The following is a 16,678-nucleotide window of genomic DNA, read 5'->3' as shown; positions in this document are numbered from 1 at the left end:
GAGCAATTTCTTTCAAAGAGCGATATTTGCGGGGAGTAATTTAAAATATAGAAGTACGTTGCACATTTGTATGCATGTCACTAATTGCAAGGATGTTATGAATAGAGATTGTCAATAGAAATCGTGAGAACTATATTAATCATAGATATTTGAAGCCAAATAGAGATTCAATATTGCTACAATAGTACTGTCTAGCTAGCTAGTTTAGCTACGGATATATATCGCATCGCTTTCATGGATTACTGTGATGTGTTGAACGTAGGAATTAGCCATTCCCTACTCCGTTCGATTTTATCACGTGTACTATCTGCCGCTCTCGTTCTCTCCTTTTAATCCGTTCATTAGTTATACATGAATTAATAATACAACCCTAGAAGACTGCCAAATCACGAATCACATAAACTGAAATCGAATCTGTTATCATTTAGCTCCCATTAATTCTCTCAATATTCGTAAATTTCGACGAAAATATATTGTAAAATATTTATCCGAAATTTTATCCCAAAATATTCTAAACACATTTAAAAAATGATTTTTTATTTATAAAGCGTTGCGATATTTTTTTAAATCGTGTATCTTTCGAATTCTAGCTTAGCTGGCTAAAAGTGCGACGTTTTGTATCTCCGATCGTATCTCTCGCTGATATTTAATTTACTGAGACGTTACCGATGAAAAAGAATAGGGATAATATTAATACATACATCGACATATCTGTTAAACGATATATTTGCTTCTTGCAGATTCTAATTTTATTTTATCTCATTGTCTTCTTTGCACTTTCTAATCTCTTCTTAAGTTTAAATACGCGATTTATACGCAAATTGTAGATTCCGCTAGTATACACACGTGTCACTCGACAGAACAAAATAAGTATATTGCATCTTAAACGCATCTAGATTATATTTCTGTTTTGAATATTTTAAATACTATCTATAATAAGTAATGTCGTATTGTTTTCACGCGAATAAAACTCACAGAATATCACCGTTAGAAATGAATACCTTTACCTTATACATAATCAAAAATTTAAAGATGAAACTTATCTGATTAATGTCCAATGTTAGACCTCTCAAGTCTTTGTTAAAAATTAAAATTTTTATACAGTCATCTTGCAGAATATAATTTATTAATCCTAATCAGCCGAAATCAATTATCTCGTTTATCTTTATCAGGATTTATTAGATTTATTAACTAGATTTTCAATTGCGCCTTTTTTGTTGTTGATTTCCTTTTTTTTTTCACGAAAAGTCGTGATATATCGAAAGTACGAAGAATTTAATTTGCAATTTATCAATCAGTATCGAACGCGAACGAGGCTCATCGTTGCCTGACTGATGTCCCTGTACATAGCCAACGGCATTTCTCTCCTGAAGCGAATTGTGTGAAACGTATTACGATTAACGACTAGCGATACATATATGGAAAGATTACTCTCAAACGCGCTTTGATACGTAGGAGAAATTTATGGCATTTACATTTGAAACTACGAGGGTCATTTCATAAGTAATGCACAATGTGGTAACGCCGCGGATTGCGTAATGCAATCCTAATGAAATTTTTCGGCAGTAGTAGATTTGTGGAAAGATTTGAGGAAGCGATACGTGATTTAAAAACTTCCATCGTATATATGCATAACGAAAATTGTACGTAAGAATCTCTGAAAAAGGTCTCTTAGAGGATTTCAAAAAAGCATTATTCATTATAAATACACTTGCAAACAACTTTGTCAGCATTATTAAATTAAATTCTTCTCACGACAATTTTTCTATCTTAATATATGCGCTTAATTTACCCTATACCACGCGATACTTTGCCCTAACAGTGTGATATGAATTGGCTTTTTCCATATTTCTGCTAAATATTAATCTCGAGCTTTCAATTGAATATTCCTGTTTGTAACGAAAAGCTTTCAGGGTCATTATACAAATAGTAAAAGGCCTGACAACTCATGTTCCAATTATTTCCGTTGATGTTTAGATACAAATATTTACGTTTAGCGTGCATAGTTTGCATATATTGTAATATCATTTTATATGCATTAACACAAATACATTATGATTGTGATAAATTAACATCATATTAAAGCGTATTGATTATAACATGTGTGTCATAAGAGATAAAATAATTTCACGATCATATATATATATACAATAAACTTCCCATATATCAAACATTTAATATTTAGGGCAAATTATATTGTCGCTATTATTGCGCTTTAAACATATCTACTATCTGCATGCTTTGAACATATTTTGAATATCATTTATCTTTGGTTGTACTTATCACATGTGAAAATGGTATTTTTCCACGTCGGAAGATATAATTCGATGATAAACGAACTGATTTCAAGTTCCTATAAGCTCCTGTAATAAATAAAAGTATACTTTTCATCAATCTTTTCTTTTATTTTACAGCCGGTGCATGTGACTGTTGTCGGAGGTTTTGCAACTCGGACAACGAGAGGAGGAGGATCAAAATGCAAAAGGAATTTTATTCTCGTTAACGGAGAAGAGAAACATTTCTCGCTTTGAATTGGAACGAACGGCCATGTCCTCCTGGCCGTACACAACGAGCCCTATTCTAACTTCGTCGTTTATGATATTGACGCTTACGACACGAATACCGTTGGCACTAACGTCGAATTATACCAAGGCCAATGGAATCATTTGCGACGACAACATGACGAAGGAGGTGGACGAGGAGGAGGAAGAATACACGCCGTACAGCGATCGGCCCGAGACGTACATCGTACCGATCGTCTTCCTCCTGATCCTGCTGATCGGCCTCACCGGAAATGGCGTGCTAGCCCTCACGATCCTCCGGCACACGAATATGAGAAATGTGCCCAACACGTACGTCCTGTCGCTGGCGCTCGGCGATTTACTGGCACGTAACGTTTAGATTCCTTTTCAGTAGAATATTCTACATGAGACGCGACATGCAAAAATGCGCGCGACTTCGCTCGCACATATATATCCCCCGATTATCGATTTAAGCGAGCTTATCAATATTTGATATGCTAACGAGTATTTGTGCAGCTGTGAATATCTATCAAAGGCTACAACTTTTTCAAAATTCTATTATAAATTTATGCTTGTGCTTACAAGTTTGTAAAACTTGTACAAACGGAAATATTTGTAAATAAAATAGTAATAAAATAAAAATGTATGTAAATGGAATAGAATATGGTAAATATGTATATAAAACAAAGAGAAATAAATATTTTTATAAATCTTACTCCTATTACATTTACATACATTTCTCTCTATTATTACATCCTGTGTCAATATTTATATGAATAAAAAAAAAAAATGTGTTACATACATATCGGTAATATCTTTTGCATATATTTTTGCGTTAAAATGATTATCATTTTCTTTGCCCTTTGCTATGTTATTAACAGTAATAAATGGAATTAAATATGTGTGAAAAGCTGCTATCATTTGTTGGAATGTCAAAACTCTGACAAACTCGAGAGATTTATAATTTAATTTAGCGGATATAATATTATTAAATTCCTGACATGCGCAAACGCATATCTTTATACGCGCAAATACTTGTTCGATATGATATAGACTAATAATAAATACAATGCATCTCGCAATGTTTTTTAGCTAGATGTTATCCATCGTCGTAAAACGTATTTATAACAAATGGGATTGCATCGATCATGGTTAATCTATTTGTTATCAAAAATAAAACATTATAAACTATTGACATAATGTCACGTTAAACTTTTAACGGATAACTTATTTCCACTTTAGCCTTATTCTTTCAGAAGCTTTTTTAAAACCGTGATGCACTTTCTTTAAAATAAGCGCGTTTAAAGTAAATCGCTTCTAAAGTCCTTTTCTCTCATATACATTCAACGAGATCAGGAAGGCAATCGGTTCGCTTCATCTGTCAAACATCTGCATTAACAGAATCCGAATTTAATTTTCTTGCAGTTTAAAAACTTATTTGATACATACATACTTGCGTATATATAATGTTGCATTTGTGTATCTATGGTGTGATGAACAGCGCGTTTCGCGGAAGCTATTAGTTTTGCTATTAAACTTAGCGCATATCGTTACATCGACTGAAAGAGCAATATCGATCGGCTTTGCTGTGACGTCGATGCAGCTACCAGAGTTTGTCGATTCTCGCATCATCGCTTCACAGTCAATCTTGTGCAAAGAGGATGTTTCTCTCACGCAACGATGCATACTAAATAGAATTTGGTAGGCAAAATTTTCGGCCAATATTAACCAATTTGTATATCATTTCTGATAAATCAGGCAATAGTTTTTCGATATAATAAACGCATTTCGATCTTTTTGCACAGTTGATTCTGAATTTATTTCCTATTTATTTGTTATAACAGCAATAGGCTCGAAGTACTAACAATTAAGTGGGAAAACTGGCAAATAAGAGACAAAACGCGAATATTATGCAAACTTATTATTGTTTAATTTTAGTAATAAATATGTTTACTACTAAAAATAAATTTTAGAAATAAATTATTAAATTCTAGTTAAAAATATACATGTTTTAAATGATCGTTTTTCGATCCAGCCTTAGCGTGGATAAAAATATATGAAGATTACATCGATATTTTAAAACTTGACAATATAAAACATAACATAATATAATGTAAATTATTATTTTTGTTCATTAATATATTGTAAACCACCGACGGATATACGTGTGGCGATGGCGGTTGGACATCGTTCACTATTTTGTATATACTTTATGTGGGTTTTAATGAATCTTCCGTTCTGATTATCAATTTTAATTTAGAATTTGACTACAACAACAAATGTATGTATCAAGTTTTGAAATTCCAATGTAATCTTTATATATTTTTGTCCATACTAAAGATGGAATAAAATACAGTGGAAACACGTACTTTTTTTAATATTACTAAATTTATTACTAAAATTTAATAATACGAATTTATCATCTTTTAAATAGAATCGCTAAGAATGCGGTCTTAGTACAAATTGTTCCAAATGTCAAATTTTGATTTAAGATTTTTAAAGAGTGTCAATGATGTTAAATTGAATTAAACTAAATCTTGGTCGAGAATCTTTCCAAACATTATCAAAATTTAATAGATGTATACGTCCTTTTTATTATTCAATTTTCTTGTCGATCGATTTTGATCAATGTTTATCGAGCAGTTCTTCATTTTATTCTATAGGTCATAGTAACATGTGTCCCTTTCACCTTTACCGTCTACATTTTGGATTCCTGGCCTTTCGGACTATTACTATGCAAACTTTCCGAATGTGCCAAGGACATCTCCATCGGCGTTTCCGTTTTCACGCTGACTGCTCTCTCAGCGGACAGGTTCTTCGCCATCGTGGATCCTATGCGAAAATTACATGTCACAGGTATATAATATAATCATAGCTTCGTGGACTGTGAGAGATCTTCGTGTACGAGAAACACGAAATGAGAGAAATATCGGAGGAAACTATTGATATGGAAGTAAAAATTTTCTATGTCAAAGATATAACGTTCTCGAACTAACAATCAATATTTTTGTCGATCAGATAAAATTTATATCTTGCATTCTCAAAAGCGAGGGAGAAAAATGAGCTATTAAATCACTCGATTATTCGTTTAAGGTAGCGGAAGACGTGCAACGCGTTTCACCGTGGTGGTTGCGGTGCTGATTTGGGTTTTGGCTATAGTATGTGCGATCCCGGCTACCTTCTCGTATATCAAAGTCTTCAAGGTCAACCGAAATGTGAGCTTCTGCGTAAGTCGGATCATCATGTTCATAACGAGTCCCGTTTTAGATCAAGCTTGTGTGTAAAGTTCGTCGTAAACCGCTGTATACAGTACTAAAGACATTCTACCCTACTCTGCGAAACGTCAAGCAAACACCCCTCTAACGATTTCGATGTATGTTCATGCAAATTGAAGGCGTGCTATCCGTTTCCGGAGGAATTTGGGCCAAATTATCCAAAAGTGTTAGCGATATGCCGTTTCTTCATCTACTACGTAATACCTCTCAGCATCATTGCCGTTTTCTACATGCTGATGGCCAGGCATTTAATGCGCAGTACAAGAAATATAATCGGCGAGATGCAGGGCCAGGTAAAATTTGATTGAGCGCGTTTAATTATAACGTGGAAAGAATCCAGATGTTTTGTCCAAATTCAATTTTCAATCCTCTTTCTTTCTCTAGGCTTCACGAAATTCTCTCTTATCATTTGTAGATTACGTCATTTTTAGATTACGTCAGAATTTATGAGAGATTATTATAGCGTTTCATTAGTTTATACAGTAAACACATTACGCAGTTTTATGCGCGCACACGCCGATGTATGCGCTAACATTCCAGGTGAAGCAAGTACAAGCCCGTAAAAAAGTAGCAAAGATGGTGATGGCCTTCGTCATTGTGTTCGCCGTATGTTTTTTACCGCAACACGTTTTCAAGCTGTGGTTTTACATTCATCCAACTGCGCAAATGGATTACAATGCTTTCTGGCATTACTTCCGTATTTTAGGTTTCTGCCTCGCTTTCACCAACAGCTGCATCAATCCCATCGCTCTCTACTGCGTGAGTGGTACTTTCAGAAAGTATTTTGACAGGTAAGTTCAAAAAATATACAATAGAATCCATTATACGGTAGCAAAGAGAATTTTTGTGATAACTTCGTAATTATTATTATATTCTCCAGAGAAATAACTTTTCATAAGATTCGTCAAATATTTTCACACTTTTCATATTTGTCGAGTTTGAAAATTTTTGTATCAAAAAGTAAAATAAATCATTCATTACTTTTGAATAATTCAATGAAAATCTCTCTCTTTTTCGAAATTCTCACAAAGTTTCCTCCTCGGACGAGCGCATCCGCCACATTGATTAAACATATCCAAACAACTTTATAATTTGGATCAGATATCTATTGTGTTGCGCCACGAAGAAGATGCGAAGGCGGAATCGACGGTATTCGGATCTAAGTTCCCGCGTACGAGGGCAAAGTTTCTCAGTTGTCAGTTCGAGAAAGTATTTGGGCGATTCTCGTCGGGAGCAACGAAGTGTCATACGTCTTTCTATAATGGCAGGTGATATGCGATCGAATGCTCCGATCAAGGAGCAAGAAACTACTATCACTCTGTCGGCATATCCGAATGGCATCGACGAGTCGTTAAGAAATCAACGAATTTCGACAGAACCAAACGTAGGAGATCGATTAGTTGTCTCGTAGAGAAAATAACTCGATGACATTACATAAGTGCATATAAAATAATTCTTATGTCACTTAATATATTGATCGAAATTATATTTTAAGGATATCTTTTCACAAGCTAATTCCCGAATCACAGTTTATCTAGTCGCGGCTACTCGAAAGTTAAAAGTAGAAAGTTAAAATCGGCGATCTTTGAATTACTCTGTTACAGTATTAGAGTGGCATATTGTTCTTTAACACAATTCGAGATAATGTCACACGCGTGTATGTTCCTGTTTAAACATATTTGCGTTTCTCTTATATAAAGAGACATATTTAATGATAAGATGTTGATAATGGTAGTGCCAGCGATAATTAACGATAAGCGAAGTAAACAGAAGTGATTCCGTATGCTTTTTTGAAGAATTTCAATGTATTGTCCGACCAATAAATACTACATTCCGCCGAATAAATTACGCTATTAGAATTTATAGCTTATTGTTAGACAAAAGTAAAACGAAATAAGTTTTTAAGACAAAAGCAACTGCGAATGTATACTACTATTTGTATAGGAAAGTAAATAGAGAGATAGAAGCTAAAATTGTGTATTATCAAACGATTCTTAATTACTGTAAAGATAGTATAATAAATAAATAAAGAATTATTTAAGTCTGCAAATCTTGATCTCAATTGAATAAAATCCGCGATTCCGACTCGGCAACCGAGTTATATTTTTATGATGTGTATCTACAATAATTATATATAGTTAGCGCATATTTATTATGTGTTACTTTGTACTTGTACTTGTACTTGTACTTGTAATTGCACAAAAACAGGGAATATTTGAAAATTAGGAATAAAAAGTACAAATGTTAAAATATATATGCGAATTAAATAAACAGTATTGTGTAAACTGGCATTATGTACACTTGCTTTCAAATATTGTAATATATTTTTTACATATATAAAAAAAAAGAGAGAAAAAGAGAAAAAAAATTAATTTTTATATTAAAATAAAGATTCTACGGGTTACATCATTCTTTAAACGCCGCAATTATAAAAAATTCAATTTATTATTTTAGTCTCCATATACAATTTTATTTTATTCGCAGTCATGAGAAAAATAAATAGAAAAGTTATTATTTTATATTTTCCTTATTTAAAATTTATAAAAATAAACAAATTTTAAATATCAAATAAAATAAATTTCTTTTTTAGCGGCACACAATGAAATGAAAATTAACAATGTACACAAAAAAAATATACAACATTTATATATATATATATGTATATATATATTATAATCGAAGAGAGAGAGAGAGAGAGAGAATATAATCTTTCTATCATAAACTTTTATTCTTGCTGTACAATTATGTAATATTCAATAAAATTATTGTTAATCTATGTGTAACCGTTGCTTAAACTTTTATAGATATTATTATTATTATTATTGTATTATTAACTATTATTAGACTGAATATATGTTCAATGACTGAAAATATGTTCACAAAAATAATACAGAGAAAACATAATCGATATTTACAAATGTTAATTTACAATTAATAAAATGTTAATTTACAATTAATAAAATCTTTTTAATATAAAGTTTTTAATATAAAGTAAATTTTATTATATAATATTTAAAAAAATAAGTTTATAAAAAAATATATATATATAAATATATATATATATATATATATATATATATATATATATATATATATATTTATATATATATAATCAAAATAGCTAATCTATCTATATGTTTATAAAGTTATAATTGTCAGCTGTATATTTGCATAGAAAATTTCTATGCAATTCCAACAAAATTGCATCTCATAAATATTCATTACCTAACTTCATTTTAAAAATAGAAATTTGCATATATCCAAGAAATGATGTTTATTACGTAATATAGTTTATAATACTTTATATAAATATGTTACATTTCTATGCAAATTCTTATTCCCACATTTTCGTAATGTGACTCGTAGAGTGTCAATCATCTTCTCTCTCTCAAAAAAAAAAAAAAAAAAGAAAAAAACATTACTTTTTCATTAAATAATATTGCTATTTTGACAATGAGCATAAATTCTATCACAAATAATACAATATTTATATTACATATAATACGTATGTTAGATTTTTGATTATTTTTTCATAGCATAGACCGTGCATACCTTTACAACAAATAAATAATCGATAATCGCTTTTGGCAAGGTAAGAGAAAACTAATAGTTAGCCAAAAGTGATAAAATAATTTTGTGTTTTCTTTATATATTGATGGTAATTTTAATCGTGAAAAGAAGCGGCAAATACAGCTGTTGGATGTTATCATTCTAGACTGAAATGCTTGATATTATCACGCTATGAGTAACATGACAAATATCGTAGGTAATTATTTAAAAAATTGAGCCGGATTATTAGCTGTTAATGCAATCAATATCTGCAATAGCTGCATATAATGTAGCTTCTAGCAGCAACTGGCTGATTGCATCTGTATGTATTTTCTTTACATTTCAAACAGGTCCCTTCCTGTGCAGTACGAGATAAGTTCTGTTGGTAGAATTACATTTTCAAATTATACAAGAAATGAAGCTTTTATATATGGAGCTTTTTTGACAGCTTCTTTTGATAGCTTTTGTAGGTATCGCGGATTTCAGTTACAGTTGCTCCTCTAGCTTTGAATAGAGATTACATAAAAATCACGACGAAGTAAACCAAAAGGAATATTTTCCTAAATCAAGAAATACTTTCTTAACAAATATAAAGAAATATTTAAATATTTCAAATAAAGACCATAGTTAAGTAATATTGCTCTCACAAGTTACAATATACATAACAAATACGTAGAGTCTACAATAGATGGCAACGCTATGGTAATTGTCAGTTATATCTTTCTACATCAAATGCACATGTGTAAATTTCACAATTTATAGAAGCCAATCTTCTTATATAATATAGTGAGAATAAATGAGATACTGTTTCAATATAAAATTTAAAAATAAATGATAATTGAAAATAAATAATTATTATTTTTATGGCTCATTTAATCAAACATCACTTATCGGAAAGATGAACAAATTCGAATAAAGTTTGAGAATAATCTTATATATAATAACAATCTTTAATCACAAGGTAACTGGAAAAAATAATTAATGTAATTAACGATTTTAATCTAATGATTAAAAATAATATTGCAATAAATATATAAGAACATATATAGACAATTACTGTATAAAATTTAAAAGTTTTACTTTTTATTGTCAATCGTACATTAAAAGCATCATAATGCATCAAATGTATCATTGTCATCTTTCGAGAAATTTTCCAGAGATTCATCGTGACATTCTTGTTGAATTACCATTTGAATTGTTTTAAAATTACAAATCACGAACACATCGACGGAAATACATTTTCGCGCATACATTTTTACAATTAATTATTCTGTTTGCGCGTACATAAAGAAATCGCAACGTTTCTCATCAAGAAGACTTATAAGATTTGTAAGAAGAAATCGATAATTTTAAAAGCGAAAAATCTCGATTGTGCATATATTCTTCATATATTGTGCTTGATATTGGCTTAAAAAAATTATATGAATAAAGCCTTTGACGTTTGATCACAGCTACACTATGGCGCTTTAATTTATTATAATATACGTATTGAAACTTTTTTCATCAAATTTATTAACATTAAATCCGAGTAATACGACTTGCCCGCACAACGAAAGTTATATTATATGTAATATAACTAAATTATCCTTACGTAGAGTATTCGCTTCGGCTTTAGCGAACTAGGACGCGTGATATTAAATTCTCCCACTATCCCAAGAGCTTCAACGCTCGTCCTGCTGAAAAAGAAATTCCCTATAAGCATCCGGATCAAATAATGGCGTGACATGTTCGATTTGCATTTCGCTTTTTCTTTTTCGTTGAGGCGTATCAACGATATCATGACCAGAGAGAAACGTACTTTTAATTTCAATAATATCTACAGGTTTTTCGTCGGAGTGCATTTTTGCACGAGGGAATTGCGTCGTAAGATTCAAGTAAAAAAATTACGGATCACGTCATATCGCAAGTTTAGCAATGAAAATATTCCGCATTTCAAAAAAAAATGGTGAAGTACGATTCGTAGAAAAGTGCACAGCTATGTTCGAAAAGAGCTGATGTCGAAGCTTTTTTCGCAACTTCATCGAATCGATCGTGTGAATGGTTAAGAGGGTAGAAAGTTGTTAGCCGATTGATTCAAGTGGACAAAAGTTAACGATTTTAGGGATAGCTTCTAGGATAGATGCAATTGGAATGTATCCGGCCCTTATTGTCCAATACTCCCTTCGTAGCTTTCGGTTCGTTCATCGAGGATGAAAAATCATTTTGCACCTTCTATTTTTATCCTGCAAATTGCTAGGATCCATTAGTCTATGATTAACTCAGATAAAATTCTGGTTTAACGGGACATATTTGAAATGAAATAATTAACTTGTGTACTATTAACTATTGTAAATCCGGATTACTTCAGTTCCATTTTTTATTATAAAAAAGATACATTTGATCTTTTCATAATAAAATAAAGTTATATTCTAAAAGCATAAAATATTTGCGTGTTTATAATGCTTATAATAATAAACGCGTGCGAAATGATGCAAATCAGTTTCTAGAAGCGATAGAAGAAAAGCTTTCTTAAGCTTTTTCGAAGTGAATATTTTCACTGGAGATTATCACAAGCGTTTAGAGCAAATTATTTGCATCCGACTTCCGTATAATATATTGTATAATATATTATGCGACAATGTCACGCAAACGTGCGGCAGAGAGTAAGATAGCATTAAGGAGCACGTCACGAAAGTGAATCACGCTATACTATTATCGTCGTTCGAGCCAGAAGATATCATTAAAAGACAACATAAGTGTTTTTATCAACGTTGCTTGCTCGATGATATCATTGTACGTGCACGTTACTTTAAAAGGCATTTATTAAAACTGATAAAAATCCTAATTTTTATTATTAAATAAGTTTTTATTATTAAATTAATAATTATTAAATATATAAATATTTGCAGCAAAAAAAAATTATCTCCGAATTAGACAAAAATAGCTAATTTTCGAAACTTTAGCCGAACATTTACCGTACATTTTAATTTTCTATAATAATTGTTTCACCAAATACTACATAGGCGAAGCGTATACAGGATGCTCCCAACGAATAATGCTCAATGAATGGATGTAAATTACGCGCATAAGCTGCATTATGCTGTTGGTAATTCGAATCATCCGGACGAACAGTTCGAACGAACTTTTTATCAGCGGCTGCGATTGCCGGAGGTGGGATCAGAATATTGGAACATTTTCAGGAGAATTTCTCCGCTACGGTGACGACAATTGCACCAATACCACTTTGCCCGGATCCTTAAGGATCACCCCAAGGTTCGGAAGATTACGGTCGACATCTCCGACTGTAGTATTTCGATGGAATCTTTCTCTCCGTGGTAAAAAACGGGAACCCCGATAAGATTGCATTCGGTCCAAGAAAGAGGCACCGTAATATATACTCTGTTCATTCGAACAATCTTGATTAATTATTAAAAGAACAATTCTAATGAGATTATCATTCCCAACATCTTATGTAATACGTTCAAGATTATCTCGAAATATACAGATGTCATCAGAACTTTCATTTGCCATTCGCGTGTTTCATAAAAAAGAAAGATCCTTTTAGCTAACGGTAATGGGGGATTCTCTTAGAATATCGTGATTTAAGAAGCATTTAAAGGAAAGAAATATAATATTCGAAAAATCTATTGAAATATCTACAAGATATTGATGCATCGAGCGACACTTGTCAAATATTGTACATATGCGTAATGCATGTTTTAAATTGACGCGCGATTCTGATAGAGTACACAAACCAGAGATATAAAATTCTTATATTACACGTCGCGAAGAAAATATGTTTCGTGCCGTTCTCTTCCTACGAATTCTGTCATTCGACCATGAATGCTGCCGTTTTTAACCGAAGGCGAACAGGCGGAAACACCCTCGACATTGCCAACAGACCGGGCCAAACTATTTCAGAAACATGCTTTCGATGCTTTTTCGTTCTCCGTTTAAATAATGACATAAGACAAGACAAAAAGGACAAGATATTTTTCCTGGCTCTATTTTCATTGCAAGTAAATATATCAGCAAAAAAAATAAACAATGTAATTAATACATAATAATTAATACGTAATGGCAGCAAATTAAATGTAATTTATTAAAAATTGATGCAGAAGAGAGTCTTTGTCAAATTCTGCATATTCAAACTTATTCGTGTAAGTTGAATAGCCAGGTCGTAGCTAGACTATTGAGAGTTTGTTCGCAAACTATCTGAACACAATTGCCGGACGTTCTGCCTGTTTACACTAGAATTATGGTGAAATAGTTCGACCCCTCACTCACAGTGACACAAGTTGTGCAGCGCACGTTCGTAAAACTCTTTATATAAAGTCGCGATAGAAGTGGAAGATGGAACGGTAAAAAGAAACGATAAAATTGCCGGGTTCGAAAGTCGCCACGTCTGGCACGTGTTTATCATGATTGGCCTGATTCTTCTTATATCTTTTCCAAGCGCCAAAAATATCTCACGCTATGATTTTTCTGTTAATGTGAACGTGAGAATATTTATAGTGATTTTTACGACGATACTAATCTTTTGCATGAAAAAATAATTTTTAGTCAGTCTCTCTCTCTCTATATATCATATATTTTAAAATAAATTGAAGTAAACAATTATTTTTTATATTCTCCTTGTTTGTAAATAAAGAATTAAATTAATGTAAAAATAAAACTCTTTTTATATATTCAATTTATCATTAAACGTGTCGTCCACTTAAATATGCACGGAATGCAAAATGCGTATCAAAACGTAAATAATAAATAGACTTGTTGCGCACGGTATCCATTGTCAATAATATATTTTGATATCGTTATATTGATGCGTGCACGCGAACTCTTCTATATTCAAATTGTCTATGGATTCTGGACAATATTGATAGTTTATATATTTATGTATTAGGTTATATTTATATGTTATTATGTGAATAATATTATACTGAGTTCTTACTTTATATCTCAAATAAACATTAAACGAACAATTTTCTCACTTATAATTAGAGGTTTAAAAGAGAAACTTTCACAAAAAGTCTACATTAAACAGTTTCAAAATAGGGTGTTCTGCTTAAAGTATCAAAATATAAGTATTAGACTGAGAACACAAAAGCAGGAAAAAAATTTCGGCTTGAGAAGAATAATTGATTTATTATCACTATTTATTGACAATTTGAGATAATAGATATTTCCGTGATATTTTAAATAAATTTAAAATAACCTCTATTATTCGCTATCTTTATGAAATTTGTAAATAAAATTATTTATATTAAAAATTTACATATAAACCACCACAAAAGCTGTACTTAATTTAAAAAAAAAAAAAAAAAAAAAAAAAAGATCTTATGTGGGTGTGTGTATGTGTATGGTTTCCGCATTAAGTGCGATACAAAGGCATCTTCATTTTCGACTTTCAACGTTTGCAACAGTACCTCAGCAGTTTATATACCGCTGTGAAAGCATTTGAAATACAGAGAGAGGTTAGTGTCGTAAGAACGCAGACGCTATTTTGCGCAACAGTCGAGAAAGGGAATAGCCACGGCTGGATGCCCTTTTATATGTAGCTCTGATGCCCGATTTTCTTTTGCTTTAACAATATTTTTCAGTGTCACAAAGCGTGTCACGCGAAGCGCGTATACTATTGTATTCAAGCCGCGATACACATTTTCAAACAGTACTTATAAACTCAAGCGCGAAAATATTATTTAAGTTTTGAAAAGAAGTTTAAAACTTATAACAATATTTATAATAATGTCACATATCTATAATAATATAGTCGTTATGTATAATATTATAATGTCACATTATATAGCCATTACATTAGGTCAATGCAGAAATATATATTTTAAGAATCAAGCTGTGAAATAATCAATATAAAAAGTTTAATTCAAATCTTTTGTGTATTATTAATTTGTAAAACATTATTTTTCTCTATTATTTCTTTTTGTATTAAGTAAAATTAATAAAAGATTAAAAAATATGTGTGTGTGCAATAATCCTAAATTTTCAAGTTCAACAACACATTTATTTTTATTAGATTATAATTTTATTGAATAATTTAAAAATATAATCAAATTAAATGTAATTTAATGCATATTGAATATTAATTATAATCGATAACAATATTTTTTAACACTATATAATTCCAAAATTTTTTTGTGTAAGTAAAGCATTGACGTCAAGCTGTCTGCTTGTAATATAATGCTGAAAGATTATTTTAGGAAGCCTTGCGAGGTCTAGAAAAACGTTATTTTTTCTCGTGGGTAATATGAGAACGTTCTATGCTTAATTTATTTAACTTTATAGATATATTGCAAAGATAAAGTAAGAGCGTCAGCTATACAAACATTTGTTATCTTGGTTTTCCATTATCCCAGGGCTAATTAAGTCGATGTGTGTGATCGATTATCCTATTATTAAATCCCAGTTGAGCCTCGCAAAAATAAAGAGATAAAAGTTCAGTTGTCAATTCACGTAAATCTATCTCTCGTGTCGCAAAGTTTTTTGATTATGGTTTTTTTATCGATAATAATTTTTAATATAATTATTCTTGATAAAACATGAATAATTTTTAATGCAACTACTTTTAATTTTAATATACCAATAGAGCATGTAAATAAAAATACAAAATATAATTAGCTAATAATATAAATAAATCAGAGCTAAAAGAAGAAAAACAATGTAACATTATTTACAGCATTAGCGGTTTAATTTCTTGTATTCTCTATTCAACCTGTCCCATTTATCATATAATAAAAGTAAAGGTAGATAATTCATTAAAATTTCTATTTAATGACCGTGTCTTCCGCTATATTTCTTGCGTATTTCGAGACGACTATCTGACAAAGAATAATATTATATTCACATTCCGTCTTCGATAGAATAACAATCCTTTCGAATACAATAACAGTCCCCGAATGCAAGATAATCGCAAAACGAGTATCTGTAGCAGATAATCGATCACTAAAATCTAACAATAAATTTGATATTATAATATTTATAATAATATTAAATAATATTTATTGTTTAATACATATCACACTGATATCTTTTTTATACTGCCTGTCATTTTTATGCTACATGACATTTTTCGTTTCATCCAGCTCTTCCATATAAATTTGAATTTTCTGCGATATCATTATCCATTATATAAAAAATATAGCGGAGGATAAGATTTTTTAATACACATCCTCAGAATATTAAATATCTGTTTAAAGTTTCTTTTCAACACACCTCTGCAGCGCGTAATACCTGACGCCATTTTATTTAAAATATTTATTAATATTTATCTATTATATAAGAGAAAGTTTTTCCAAGAACACTCTTTTTAGGTAACGTTTAAATTATGTAATTATATTG

General features: G+C 30.9%; 1 protein-coding gene across 5 annotated transcripts in view; it reads left to right on the top strand.

The window, feature by feature from the left end:
* The window catches only part of LOC138937562 (neuropeptide CCHamide-1 receptor-like), a 41,606-nt gene extending 33,624 nt beyond the window's left edge, over positions 1–7,982 (top strand). For 3 of the 5 annotated variants that reach the window (XM_070303941.1, XM_070303942.1, XM_070303940.1), the window contains exons 2-7: positions 2,415–2,886; positions 5,186–5,378; positions 5,616–5,749; positions 5,917–6,090; positions 6,338–6,588; positions 6,899–7,982. In XM_070303941.1, coding sequence (XP_070160042.1) covers positions 2,548–2,886; positions 5,186–5,378; positions 5,616–5,749; positions 5,917–6,090; positions 6,338–6,588; positions 6,899–7,208 — 1,401 coding nt within the window. In that variant the 5' untranslated portion in view covers positions 2,415–2,547 and the 3' untranslated portion in view covers positions 7,209–7,982. Of the gene's footprint in view, positions 1–2,414; positions 2,887–5,185; positions 5,379–5,615; positions 5,750–5,916; positions 6,091–6,337; positions 6,589–6,828 lie in introns of all 5 variants that reach the window. The other 2 variants (XM_070303943.1, XM_070303944.1) reach the window with 2 other exon arrangements.
* Positions 7,983–16,678: the final 8,696 nt, after the last annotated feature.

This window comes from Polyergus mexicanus, unplaced genomic scaffold, assembly GCF_030449975.1.
Source record: "Polyergus mexicanus isolate NDT 795.1 unplaced genomic scaffold, iyPolMexi1.0 SCAF_11, whole genome shotgun sequence".
Taxonomy (NCBI): domain Eukaryota; kingdom Metazoa; phylum Arthropoda; class Insecta; order Hymenoptera; family Formicidae; genus Polyergus; species Polyergus mexicanus.
The sequence above is the reverse complement of the archived record's forward strand: the minus strand, read 5'-3'. Positions and strand labels throughout refer to the sequence as shown.